Source organism: Vigna radiata, chromosome 1, assembly GCF_000741045.1.
Source record: "Vigna radiata var. radiata cultivar VC1973A chromosome 1, Vradiata_ver6, whole genome shotgun sequence".
Lineage (NCBI taxonomy): Eukaryota > Viridiplantae > Streptophyta > Magnoliopsida > Fabales > Fabaceae > Vigna > Vigna radiata.
Genome location: NC_028351.1, coordinates 22,658,241 through 22,672,832, shown reverse-complemented (window position 1 = coordinate 22,672,832; position 14,592 = coordinate 22,658,241). Strand labels below are relative to the sequence as shown.

At 33.2% G+C, this 14,592-nt stretch overlaps 2 protein-coding genes across 5 annotated transcripts; one reads left to right on the top strand and one right to left on the bottom strand.

Moving 5' to 3' along the window:
- Positions 1–1,605: 1,605 nt before the first annotated feature.
- LOC106759550 (tyrosine-specific transport protein 2) lies at positions 1,606–5,531 on the top strand. 4 transcript variants are annotated; one of them, XM_022786514.1, is made up of 8 exons: positions 1,606–1,767; positions 1,872–2,097; positions 2,365–2,755; positions 3,032–3,169; positions 3,373–3,532; positions 3,864–4,011; positions 4,270–4,386; positions 5,089–5,531. In XM_022786514.1, exons 1-8 carry the CDS (start codon positions 1,625–1,627, stop codon positions 5,281–5,283), a joined length of 1,518 nt encoding a protein of 505 aa, XP_022642235.1. In that variant the 5' UTR covers positions 1,606–1,624; the 3' UTR covers positions 5,284–5,531. The 4 variants fall into 4 exon arrangements, with proteins under 4 accessions (XP_022642235.1, XP_014498258.2, XP_022642237.1 ...); XM_014642772.2 differs by having other exon boundaries at positions 1,869–2,097; XM_022786516.1 differs by lacking the exon at positions 4,270–4,386 and having other exon boundaries at positions 1,869–2,097; positions 5,089–5,530.
- Positions 5,532–6,355: 824 nt separating this feature from the next.
- LOC106759542 lies at positions 6,356–9,963 on the bottom strand. The gene is made up of 4 exons (XM_014642760.1): positions 7,262–9,963; positions 7,040–7,166; positions 6,577–6,678; positions 6,356–6,433 (listed from the first exon to the last, which is right to left on the bottom strand). Exons 1-4 carry the CDS (start codon positions 9,961–9,963, stop codon positions 6,356–6,358), a joined length of 3,009 nt encoding a protein of 1,002 aa, XP_014498246.1.
- Positions 9,964–14,592: the final 4,629 nt, after the last annotated feature.

The following is a 14,592-nucleotide window of genomic DNA, read 5'->3' as shown; positions in this document are numbered from 1 at the left end:
TTACACCTTAATTTACTCCTATGGCTTACAACCAACCGTCTGATCAGTGAAAAATATCCACCATGGAATCAAATACATAAAAACTGATTCAGAGAGTGAGTTGATGAACACATGCAAGCTGAAAGATACTTACATGCATGGAAACGAAAGAAAATACTCAAAAATAAGAGGTTTAGGACTTACCATCTCCAAACAGAAAACCGACCGGTTAAAATGAAGAGTTGGTTGCCAGGAATCTTTCAGGTGTTGCCTGAACGATGATCAGAACAGTGGAAATGTTAGAATTTAAAGAGAGAAGTTGAAGAAATATAGAGAGAAGGAGGAGAAAAATGAAGTTTCAGAAAATTTTGGTACCCAATATTCATACTTGCTAATAATTATTGCACTTATACATTTAGTAGTACAATCTTCGTATCCAACTAAATGATCCATCATTCGTAGAATAAAGATGGTCATCCTGCTATTTATACTGATGAGAGGTTATTTCACACTATATACGTTATACACGATATCATGTCATTGGTAATAAATAATTTGAAGTACTAGCTTAGATATTTAAAATGTATAATAATTTCTAACATGATTTTTTTATTGATAAAATATGATCTCCAATATTTTATTTATTTTTTTGTGAAATTTTTACCTATGGAACCCAAAATAAATACATATAACGGTGTTAGCTTAGTTTTGTGTTATGAAAGCTTACTATTTTTTTTAAGTTTAGTAGTTTTATGTGTATATGTTTCGTAAGTTCTCAATGAAGTAATGCAACATTTTTTACTCAATTCTCTTCTTTCACTAATATTTGCTCTTTCTAAAGCATACTTAAGAGATAAATACTTTTGTGGTCTAATTTAATTTTTATAATAATAAATTTCAACACAATAAAACAAATATGCACTGATTTATTTGAGATTAGATAGAGGGGATAAAAATATTTGATAGTTCATCATAAAATTTAAAATTAATATAAGTTTCGATGTAGCTTTTTTTTTTTTTTCACAATTTCCTTTAGGTTTATCCAACACATTTCTCTTTTAGTCATTGTCATTTTTTTCAAAGTGATATTGTTAATCTACTTTTAAATTTTGATCTTTCTTATTTTATTTTAATCCTTGAAACGTATCCATTTTTCGTTTAAATATTTATAATATTTGATCTATTTTGAGTTAGTCCTTTCCACATTTGATTTATTTATTTGAATTAGTCTTGGCTAAAAAATTTGGCAAGGACTAAAGGTAAATTCTTCACTTATTATAATAAGAACAACAAAAGAAAAACAAGTTTATAGAAAAAAAAAAGTTAATATAAAATAATAGTAAATGAAATTAAAAAACAAAAATACATATACCAAAAGTAACTTACACGAAGCAAAACCAAAAAACAGGACCATACTTAACCCTTGTTTTTTATTATATTTTTATTGATCATCACTTCTCATATTTAACCATATATATATATATATATATATATATATATATATATATATATATATAAAAGTATGCTTTTCAAAGGGAAAAAAAACACTTGACTGTTTAGAATCTATTGTAGGGACCATTTAACAAGATATTTGAAGACTAAACAATTGGTTCACCTTAGCAATTGGTACATTTTTCTTTTTCTCATGGACTCTAGATGCATTACTTCATTTCACTCTTCACATTTGCATCTCAAAATCCACAGAAATGCAAAAGCAAATCCATCATGGACAAGAAATCTACATGGGAACACAACAACAACAACAAATTTTGTCTTTAAAATGAGCAAGTATGACATTATTTACATGATTCATTCTCTATATTGTATTGTAGAAGTGTATCTGCTCTTTTCTGTCAGCATCTTATATGATGAGTTCAAAATTCTCCCAGCAGAAGCTATCACAAGTACTTGTGCCATCTCCATTGGCAACAACAAAAGCCAGTGATTAGAAGCAAGCACTATGCTAGAAAGGCACAGAAGTTCTCCAATGAATTGAGCAAAGAAACTAGCAAAGTAGCTGAGAAGAAAGAGGGTACTGTTGTTGGTGCAGTTGCTCTTATCATTGGTACTAGTATTGGTACTGGAATCCTTGCACTTCCAGAGAAAGCCTTCCCTGCTGTACTCCCTTTTCTCTATCACCTGCAGAAAAAGATCTTCTGTCCTTCAAAATATCTCAAAATTTGTCTTTTAGTTCCTATAAAAATTCAATTCTTTTTCAGTCTTTGCATGGAAGCCTGTGTTTTTACTTTATAATAAGAGAACAAAACCACATGGCTTTTAAAAACTGAATTTCAAGATATTTTGAGGGGAAAAGCATGTTTTACTTGAGAAAAAAAAAAAAAAAAAACTTTTTTCTTTATTTGGACATGTTATGTACCATTGCAGGGAATTATTCCAAGTTCTATATCAGTAATAGGGTGTTGGATTTTTCTCCTCATTGAAGCCCTTTTGCTGGTTGAAATAAATGTGGCTTTGATGAACAAGAAAAGAAGGAAAAAGGATGAAAATGAGTTGGATGTTATTTCTATCAGAACCATGGCCCAAGAGACACTTGGTGACTGGGGTGGAGCAATAGCCACTGTTGCCTATGTTTTCTTGGGATATAGTTCCATGGTTGCATATAGTTGCAAGTCTGGGGAGATTCTTTTCCAACTCATCAATCTCCCAGCACCAATTTCAGGCTCTCTATTCACTGCTCTCTTCACCATGCTTGTCTCAATTTGGGGAACCAAAGCCACTGACAGAGTGAACCAGTATCTCACTGCTTCCTTGATTGGTACATAAATAGTTGAGCTATGCATGTTTCTAATTTGTAATTAGCACTGTGCAAATTTGACCAGTTTGCCAAATATTGTTGCATTGTCTTAAATGCATGATCCATAATGTTTGCTTATAGGACTAATTTATTAAGTTCTTACTATAAGAACTAGAGTAAGAATACATGACACTTGTAAGTACTAAACTATGTTCAACCTTTCTCTTCTGATATAGGTGAATGAGTGTATTTTACTCTAGAATTAAACTGATAATGTATGGGTTCTTTTGTTTGCAGGTTTATTGTTGGCTATTGAGGCGCTAGCTGTTGTTTTTGGGGGGTGGTCAGGAGTTGGAGGCCTTAGTGACTGGACCAAAATTCCGCCAACCATACCTGTTATTATTTTTTCCCTTGTGTTTCATGATATAACCCCATGTAAGAACGAAAATTATATGTATATATGTATGAACAAAAGTAGCAGAAAGTGCTATGAATTCATTATCTTAAGGTTGTACATTGGATGTGGGTGTGGCTATTTGATCTCTTATATGAATTTGTTCACGGTTTTGAGTTGTTTTAGGTTGTTCTAAATTCTGAGTATGGTTTTGCTAAAGAATTTGGCTTTACAAACATTGCAGTTATTTGCACTTATTTGGAAGGTGACCTTCGTCGTATAAAACCTTCAGTTTTTATTGGTGCTCTTGTGCCACTGGTGCTAGTGCTTGTCTGGAATGCAGTTGCTGTTGGTCTTGCAGCTGAAGCAAAACAAGTGGTTGATCCTGTTTCCTTGTTATACGGGTAATTCTTCCTCTGTAGAAAACTTTAGGAACAATTTTGATGCTTTGTAACTATGAAGTTAGAGGCAATTTTGAGAAACCTTGTGTAAAACTGACTCAGCAAAATCTTCTGTAACAAAAGTCTAATCCTACCAGAAAAGGTTGGCTACATGAACTACACAAAGTGATTAGACTTCTAATACATTAAGTATATGAAAGTATTGATGCAAGCTTTTACACTTTTGTGAAACAAAGAGAAAACAACTTTTTTCTTACCCTTCTTCGATCACAAGAAATAGAGCCTCTCAAGTTGCACCTCAATCAACTAAAATTCACAAATGTCAACTTTTTAGGTTGAGAAACAATGGTGTTTCAATTATGGTTGCTGCCTTCTCACTTTTGGCAGTAGGTACATCACTTATTGGCACCCTCCTAGCCTTCTCAGAGTTCTTCAAGGAGCAACTTAAAAACGGAACCTTGCATTTCCCTCCCACAGAAAAGGTAAAACTAAATTATGCTCTTTTAATATCTACGCTAACTACAACTATTGTTGGGCCTCCTACCTCGACTAGAGGTAAGGTCAATTTAGAATATATAAGTAGGTGTAAACCTCACTTAGTAATGAGTTAGAACTTATCCTAACAAAATTTGTTTTTTTGTTGGATTTATTGTTTTAACAACTGTTTCCTCTTTTTTTTACCTATAACACAGTTAACAAAGAATCATGCTAAGCTGTAATGAAGAAAGTTTTTTGGACAGGGAAATTGGTGGAGCAGGAATAAAACAAATGTCACAGCTGTGACTATGGTAGTTGCTCCCTCTCTGTTTGTCTCAACAGCATTTCCGGATGCATTTTCTGCTGCCACAGATATTGCTGTAAGCTGAGAAAGAGGTCTTTCTGTCTGTGTGGCATTGAAAGATTAAGTGGCAGTTTTGTTTGAGAAGACATTGCTTTGTTTTCACTTTTAATTACTAAAATGTGACCATTTGTTTTGTTTTCAAAATTTATACAAGAACAATGAGTGTTCTCGGCATTTATATTCAATTTCAATTTTTAACTTTCCTTGATATAAATTTTGAAAAACAAGAAATAAAATGAAGAATAAACGACCAATCAGGTTCTTGGATATGTGATACACTCTCAATTTAGTTCTTTAAAGAATGAGAATCTTGATTTGGTCACTGAATTTGTAAAAACTGTGACAGTTGCATTCTATTGTAAAGTTTTGTGGGACCATTGTGTCATTAAAATGAAACTTTAAGGAGCAATCTGACACTAAATAAAGGACTATTTTGTCATTGAGTTATAATATTCAGGGGCAAAATCCCACCCTTTTTACACATTCAAAGACTAAATATGATTTTTCATTCTTTCAGTGACTAAATGGACAGCACCTTACACATTCATGGATCTAGTTGATCATTTATCCTAAAATGAAAATAAGGTGGAAATTCTGTAATTAAATTTGAAAATTAAAATTGTTTATCAATTCAATTGATCAACCAAAAACTCTTTAAGTACATAGAAAAATTATGTTTCTTGTGGTTAGTGGTAATTGATGTTTTATTGTGAACTAGGGGGGATATTGCATGACAGTGCTCTATGGAGTTCTTCCACCAGCTATGGCATGGGCAATGCACAAGAGGGAACCTGAGCTTTATGGTCAAAAGGAATTTTTAAATGCAAATGTAGCACTTCTTTTGGCTGAACTGTTTGCATGTGGCATTGTGGTGGAGCAAATCCTGCAAGATATACCAGCACTTCACTCATAAATCCCATTTTTTTCCTGTTAAAACTTCTACCAAGATTCTCCTTCTCATGACTGCTTTTGCAATAGAATCATGTCACATGTGTGCTGAATTTGAAGACATGGTGCCAAAGTTTGGGAATGAAGCATTTAAAGAAACATAGAACCTGCTCTTTAATGAATTATAAAATTTACACAAAAAGATTGAAGCCTTACTAAAAGATTTGGTTCTTTCTGCTTCAGTATGTACATAAAATACTCTTTAATGAATTATAAAACTTACACAAAAAGAAGATTTATGTAAATGTGTTTGGTTACTATAATTATTCTTGAATTTGATACTTCCAACTCTCATTGTTTTTCTTTGATATCTAACATATCACAAGTAAATAATGTTGCCATCTAAATTTGTTAAGCCTGTGTGGAACTTTTAGGAAGTTTGAAGTACATGAGAGGAGGAATAAAAGAGGAGGAAATTAACCTAACACCGAAAGGAGGCAGGGGGAGTGAGGCCTAACAGTGCATTAGGGGAGAAGTCGAATGGTGTAAGAAAGGAGAAGCCAAACGGTAAGGCAAGGGGGAAGTGAGGCTGAAGAGTAGAGGCAGACTTTTTTAATAATGTCTTAACTTTTAGGAAGAGGTACGAGAATGAGATACTATAATGATTCTGTTCATGAGGTTCCTGTGACTCTGTTCATGAGGTTATTTGCACAAAGTAACCTAACCGGAACTTATTTTGGCTGCCTCTATAATCTTGAATTATAAAGTACACTGTAAATTGTGATATTTCCATTTAGCTATAAAGCCTTAGGGTTTTGAGAATTTTGGAATATTAAAATGGATGATTCATAATGTCCGTAGGTTTTTTTTATAGCATTTAATTTAATTGACCACTAATCTATTTACACTTTGAATAAGTGGATGATCCATTAGTGTGGCCTCCTTGAAATTTTACATTCTAATTCTAAATCCCTTTCTGGTATGAGCTCCTATTTTCGTGTAACAGTTCTGATAGAGAAAACCATTTTTCTGTGGTTTTATGAATAGTAGCCACATATTGCTAACAGAAATATAAATGTAGTACAACATAGATTTGTTTACGACACGACACCAATTACAGATTCAACAGATCCACTAATCAGTTCTCTTTTTATCAACTCCAAAGTGTCATAGACCTGTCAAAGATTAATACAAATGAAAAGGAAAAATAATTAAAGAATAATGGTGCAACAAATTTAAGAATTAATGATCTTTCAAAATAATTTGAGGGCAGGCCGTAGTTTTAACTGGAAAATCAAAGAGAATATGAAATTTTCACCTTAAAGAACTGCTGCAAAGCTGGTGCATGCTGATGAAGGGTTGCATATATCTTCTCAAGTAACGTTAAAAGTGCATCAACTTGATCACCAAGAAGATCGACCTATATTTAAACAGAAAAACTTTAGATTTTGAGTGGTTTCCAATGATTACTAGCATTTGCAAGGTGAATAACCAGAAATATTAGGTCAGTTTGGTCTGAGAAAACGTTTTCTATTCCTGTTTTCATTCTTTGTTTCTACGTTTACAAAATGTCATATTAGAAACAGTGAAAACAACTTTCTAATGTTTTCTGTTTTCAGTTTTTGCTTTCAATGTTTCCTATACAAACATTTGAAAACAAGAAAAAAGAGTGAAAAAAGTGGTATTTTTGTAATTAGAAATGAAAACAGAAAAATCATTTCTCAAACCAAATCACCCCTTAAATTTCATGAATGTACAAAGTTTGAGATTATGCTACAGACCTCAGCTTCAGCCTTTTGGAGATTCTGGCACCTTTTAACGAAAGCCTTCTGATAAAGTAATTCCTTGCTTCTGAAGCAACCAACCAACTCAATAAGGGGATCCAAACAATCTTTCATCTTTTCCAATCTGTATGAATAGTTTGAGAAAATGTAAGGAGAAATTATATAATAGGTAGATGGTATCCGTGTGAAAAATACCGATGAACAATGATGGTGAAATACCTCACAGTCATCATCTCAAACTTCTGGCATATCATTGGCTCGAATTCTGCAAATGTCAGTAAAAGATTCAAAAGGGGCATGAAAGCAGTAGAAGACAGCCTCAATTGACCTTCTTCATTATTTGACATTTGATTCTGAAAACTGTTTGAATCAGGTAGACTATGGCCTAAGCTGGTGCCTAAGTGCCTCAGAAGTGCCTTGCTTATACCTAATTGTTGCAACACATTTTCTACCTTGCTGGTCAGTGAAGAGAATGTTTGTTCTTCTCCAGTTATCAACTCTTCAAATATTTCATGCTCATGTAGGTCTCCACGTTCTGAACCCAAGTCTAGTTGCCTGCATTGTTCCTTGATCTCACACTTTGCACTTAGCATCAGATTCTCCTCTGCCTCAAAACAACTAAGTAGAGACTCTAATAGCATAGTTGTCAAGTTCTCTTCTCCCTCAGCTTTCCAAAGTTGCTTTACCATCATAGAAGAGGTAGAGCAATCATCTTCCATGGAATTGTCTTCAACCAATGAATTAACTTCCATGCTCAAGAAAAAGGCATCATTGAATGTTTCAACCATGACAACTTGGTCTACCTTCTCTCTGATGTAATTCTCCATATAGTAGTCATCTAGTTCCCATCCCCATTCCTCAAACATGACTTTGAATACAACCATGCAGACATCTTCTTTCAGAAAATTTTCTACAGACATAAACTGCAACTGATCCAGAAAACTTTTCCTATTTTCTCTATGCTCCCTTAAAGCAAAACTTGCAATATTAACAAAGTTTTTCAACGTTTCACCAAAGACAATCTGATGCATCTGTTCTGTTAGGACACTGTCTAGTTCACAATCTATCATCTTTTTGTTGAATTCCTCCATAGTTTTCCGAATGATAAACATGGATATATCCTCACTTATGGTGCTATTTATTTTTTCATCTACTTGTTTACTACATGTCAAGCACTGTGAACAACTTTCCCTAGCTTCTCTGTCATGCCCTTTGATTAAGGAAAGTTCTTGATTTGCTGCCTCAGACAAGTAAATCAGATTTATGTCATCTCTGATCTTTCTTTCAATTGTTTGTTTTTCTATGTTCTCATTCCACTCATTGATTACTTCCCTTATGTAAAACTTACATACATGCTCCTGTATTTGCTTCTCCAACTCAAAGTTGAACAATTTTCTATTGAACTCTTCTGCTTGATCATCTATAGAACCAGACACATTTTCAGATTTCAAATTTTGATCTGCGTTAAATTCCTTGTCTCTTGGTGACACCTTTTTCAATTCCTCCTGTTTTTTATTTTCAGCATCACAAATTTCTTTTACCTTTTCTTCAGAACTTCCCTTACTTTCAGCAGCCTTGCTAGTATGACTCTTGTCTACTTCTGATAACTGCCTCAATGCAAACGGTTCTGTGTCATGAACACATCTTTGCTTGAAAAGAGACTCACTAAGTTTAACATTCCGATATATAAAATTGTCCAATTTTTCAGTGACAACATGGATTCTTTCTTTCACACGATTCAGTTCCCTTCTTCTCCTGGAATATGAAGCCTTTCTTTCTTGCAATATTCCATGCTTACTCAAATTCAGTTCTTCACTCTTCCGGCGAATAATGGACTCATGACTCTTTATCAACTTTGCAACATACTTGCTCCCATCTTCATTTTCTTCATCTTCTGCAGACTTTTCTGTCTCTTCTACCTTTTGAGAGAACCTGTTAGGCATTTCATGACTTCCTTCAGGGGAAGAAGGCCTTGTTGGGGAAGAAGGCTTTACTGGGGAAGAAAGTGATGAACAATCAGAATCCTCAGGATATGTGTCATAGAAAGAGGAAAATTCATGCTGCAAACTTGTAAACTCATTCATCAACCTTGGCCACTGCTCCTTCCAAACATTGACAACATGATTCTCATCTTTCTTCACTTGTTCTTCAATGTTCTCTTGGAAATTCCTTATGGAGCTTCCAATTGATATCGACATCACATCTTTTTCAATTGCCAACTTCCATTCCCTCTCTTTTGGCCTCATCTCGCACAAGAAAAGGGCAGATTGCATCTTCCCAAAAGCAAGATCCATAGTCTCCTTCAGTATCTCAATGTCAGAACCCATCTCATCAACCTTTTTCCCACCAACACCATTGTTTTGTACCTTACTAAACATTTCATGCTTTTGTTCATCCTCACCAGTCCTAAACTCACAAAAACCTTCATCACCATCACCATTTTTATGCTCATTTCTTGTTGTTTGATCATTCTCAGCATTGAAACTTCTTGTTTCGACCTCATGGCTAACTCCCAAAGCAACCAATTGTCTTTCTTTCATCTCTAAAGCATGCCTAAGTTGCAACTCATTTTCTAATCTCTGTATCAACTCTTTGTCCTTCTCTACTATGGCTAATTCCGTTTCCTTTAAACGCCATTGAAGGCGATGTTTTATGTCTCTCAAGTCATCAAGCACCTCTTCATGGTTGCTCTCAAGAAAGCTGCTTTCAGTCTCTGCATGAACAATGCTTAGACATCCTTCAAGTTGCATCACTGCTAACTCATAGAACTTTGATATCTCATTCAACCGCTCTAGAACTCCTGTTTTCCCCTTCATCTTCTCCTGAGCTTTGTTCATGGCATAATGCACGATCCACATCATGGTAGAATCTGCCAAAGATACATCATATCTTCCATCCATACATCGAAAAATCCCATCCATTTTTCCAAGAAATGCACACTATACAACAAACCCAGTTGAAACTTTATCAAGGTGAAAATGCATAAACTGAATGCAAGTCAAAGAGAATGTAAATTTGATCTGAAATTTCCACTAAAACGGGTAATTTTGACCCTTTCAGGAACTTTATGTGGTAAGCATGTCTCTAGGCATTCTTTAAGGAGCATTGTTCTATGAAATATTTATAGCTATGTGGCTCTTTGTATTTATTTATATAAAGCTCCAAGAGAAGTAAAATAACAGTGCAAGAAAATGTAAAGAAATTTTGTCAATGCATTTAAATATGAACTGTTCAATTCATCAATAAGTTGTATTTTGCAGTATCTAATACCACGGTAAGATATACATATAAATAGACACTTTTATGTATCCTACAAATTTTCAAGAAAAAAAGATACTACAACTTTAAAAAATGCCTTTTACCAATTGTACTTGAAAATATTTTAGTTTAAATATTCAAATTATATTTAGGTGTGTTAAATATAAAACTTATGTTGAATTAGTTAGAAAATGATTTAATTAGATGAATACCATTTGTAAAGAATAAGGTAGTAAATAAGATGGAAGAGAAAATAAAAAGAAAGGTTAGCTATATTCTTGGATCTTCTAATTTTATGCATGGGAAATTTTGGCGTTTCCAGTTTTAATTACTCATTTTATATCATTTATTTTAAAATAAAACAATAGTTGATCTCATAGTTTTTTAATTACTCCAATTTGGTCCACACATTTAAAAAGTTGGTAAATTTAAGCATATGTTAGCTACCAACTAATTTTTAACATATGTGACGACGTCTTAAATCCATAGAAGCATGAATGTGATATTAATGATTTAATTCATACACATTAAATTATTTAATATACAATATAAAATTAAATAAACAAATAGTGTATTTTTAACAAAATATAATAATTCTGTTGGTTATTGGTCAAAGATAAATTTAATTAAAAAAATGTTCGTATTGAAGGAAAAAAATAAAGAAAAAAGTTAATGAGAATTTGTTGAATCTTATAGAGTAGTTTTGACTATTGATACGAAAGGAAGATTGAGAATCTACTTGTACCAACTTTTTCCTCGAATTTTCAGAAAAGAAAAATATATAAATTAAAAAAAAATTAGAGAATTATTTTAAATAAGTTCTATAAATTAGTGCATAAATTAATCAGCTAATATACATTTTGTCTTCTTATTTTTAATTCTTAGAAATTCTTATAGAAAAGTTGGTTGATCTTTTGGCATTTTATAGAGAAAACAACACGCACAATTGCTATAGTTCGACTTTCTGTTTTTCTTCCAAAGCAAAGGTAGAAATGAATTTTGTTTTTCTCCTATTAATAAGTTTGTAGCATATGTCATAACATTATCGCTGTGATCATAATGAGGTCGATTAATTATTTATTAAATCACCTTAATGTCATTTCAATGAAAATAATAATAAAATATAACCTGTTTTATTTTCTAGAAATTTTTATAGAGAAATTTGTCCAAACAAACCAATATGAACAAAGAGATAAGAGGGAATATGGATCAAATCCCACCTCCACTTCTTTTCAAGAAAAAAACTTCTATGCTACTTAACCTACATTAATTAATCTATTTAATACCCTTTGGCCTTTTAACACTCATACAGCAGAATAATTGTATAATAATAATAATATCTAAATAATTGTAAGAAAATCCATAACCAGCTGTACAAAATTTGATCATTCTACTTTGCACAAATTGTCACCAAGAGCATGAGGACAGAGCAGAAGCGCAGCCATGTAGCTCCTCATTTCTCATCAACACAAGCTTCAAGAGAAAAACAGAATTGTGATGACAACAGCTCCAAAAAAATGCAAACTCAATGCACTTTGGAATAACAAGGAAAAGGAAAATGGCATAGATTATCCAAAATAAAATATTGATCATGCAGTGTGAACTAGATAAGCTGAAATGTACACATTGAAATTAAAAGCAAAGGCCAAATTTGTTCTCCTTTTTATTATCTTTCCATAGCAAAAGGAAGAACACACACGTGTATAATCCAAAATAAATTCTGGACCAACTTTAGATGAAATTGAAGAGCTGATAAACAAAGGTCCCTTACAGCAAAACAATACTTACATGATCAGTCACCCAAAAGTTTACTGCAGAACCCCCATCCACAGAAAAACAAATATAAAATATTTCTATTTGGAAATCAGCTAAACCAACTACTGATGTTAAAACGCAATCCTAAATTATACAAATCATTGTAAATCCATGAAAGTGATATTAAACTCAATCCTCAACAATATAAATCATCATAAAGCATGGAAAGTGAATTTTTCTTAGATCAAAACAAGAAAACAAGTGAGAGAGCTTAAGAGAATAGTATGTATCATGGCTACTAATCCTGGCTAGTGGCATTGTGCAGCCTAACCTAAAACTGCTATGGCGGTATAGTGGATCATCACCTTGAAAGATTGTAGATACTAAAATATAAGGAAATGTTTACTTAAAATTTTGGACACATACATCATTAAGACATATATAAATAAGGAAAACAGAGGATGTAGCAATGTGAGACTCAAAAACCGAGAAACTTCTTAAATAATGGCCGAAGCATTCGAAACAAAGGCTGAAATACAAGAAAAAAGTTGCATGAAAAACAGAGGATGATGCTGTGGTCTCACTGTCAAACATAAGATAGATAGTGCAGAAATGAAGCTTCTGCAGTGTGAAACATAGGTTAGATAATAGGCTCAATGGACTTGTATGATTTGTTTTACTTTAGTAGCAGTAGCTTAGTCCTCTCTTATGGTTGTCTTTATATTTCCTCAGTCATTCTATTGCAATTAAATTTTGCATCTACTAGAAGAGGTGCCCTAATTCTATTTTTCTCTATTCCTCTATCTTAACATGGTATCAAGGGCAAGGCTGATTCATACTTTTGTTCTCTCACCAAGTAGCTTATGGAAAATCATGACTTTACATTCCCTTAATGTTGGACCAAACTTTGTTTTCAAAGGTCAGTGAGACTAGGTCTAGTGCGAAAGTTATTTGGTTTTGAGAAGTATCGACTCTGTTTTGGCTTCTTCATACAACAAAACTTTCAAACAAGAAAGTCTATAACAAGATTACAAAATATGCTTGTTATAATCACCCAAACAAAGTCAAACACAAAAGCTCACGAATGAGAAGAGGTGAATAAACCAAAATAGTCAATAATGTACAAGCTAAATAACTTTTGTACTCAACCTCCTTTCGCCAATCTGGCCATTGAAAACAAAGAAATCCCCAATGACAAACTTGTTGTTAAAATCTCATTTGAACTAATTGTAAATGAATGTGCAGTTGTAATTTTATACAAGCTACCTGGTAAGAAAACGGGAATGACATACTAACTCTTTTCTCTCTTGCTTCTCACTCAAAATAAGAACTCTCTCAAAATAAGAACTCTCTTATATGTAATGATAAAAGAGGAGAAGAATAGAGAAAAGTAGTATTAGGGCACTTGTTCTATCAGATGCACATCAGTTATACAATAGAATAACAAAGGGAATATAAAGGCAACAAATAAGAGGGGACTAAACTAACCTTTATAAAATAAGACAGCATAAAAACCCATTGGGCCTTTTTCTAGCAATGCAGTATTAAGACAAACATTAAGTCAAACCCCACAAATAGTAAGCATCTTCAATTGAACTAAAACAAAAGAGTGGGAGAGAGAAAAGTACAACATAAGCGGACACAAGCCAATTAGGGAGTGTAAGAAATGGCCTTATGTTCCTCATTGAAGAAACTTCCCAATGGTTTCTTTATCTAGAGTTTTAAGAGCATTTCAAAATTAAACAAGTTTCTAAAGTTCTCCCAACAAAAGTTCACAACTTTTAAGAGCAGAAAATCTTAGAGAGAGCTTCTCAAATCACAGTGGCATCACTTGGAGATTAATCCCTTCCACGAATCCAACTTAGAGCATGTTCGGTTCTGCGTCGGATCAAGTCAAACATGAATCTATGATCTACATCGATGTTGAAGCAACTTTGACTAACTTCCTATATTTCTCTTATCATACAACTACAAGGGTGACCCATCGAGAAAAATCGAATTATAATCACAAGGATAGTGACTTATGCTCCCTTGTGTAATCGACATTGAACAGTCCCTTATAGCTAGAGCACTATACATTTACCGTGCATCCAGAGCTGATTTCAGCACCAATTAACCCAAACAGATATATCATCTACAAAACACACATAAGTGCGAAAATTTTACATTGAAAGACCCCTTCATCTCTTTTTCTTGTATAAATTCCTCCTTAATCATTCATATAAGCCAACACCCAAAATAAAACCAAAACAAACTTCTTCATTATGTAAAGGAAAGAAACTGTTGAAGTAATTCCTTAAGTGTTTGTAGTGTTATTTTTCGACCAGAATTGAGGTTTCACTTTGATAATCTGCATGTAAAAGGAATATAGTACCGTAAGCACCTAAGAAACTGCATCTAAGTTTTGTCCTAATTGAAATTCACCAAATCCATTGCAGCCACAACAACCACACTAGACCCATAAAAACATTAAACCATTAATCTCAACACCTATTAACCCGAAGAAAAATTCCTAGAAGAAATATCTTAAGAAGCCA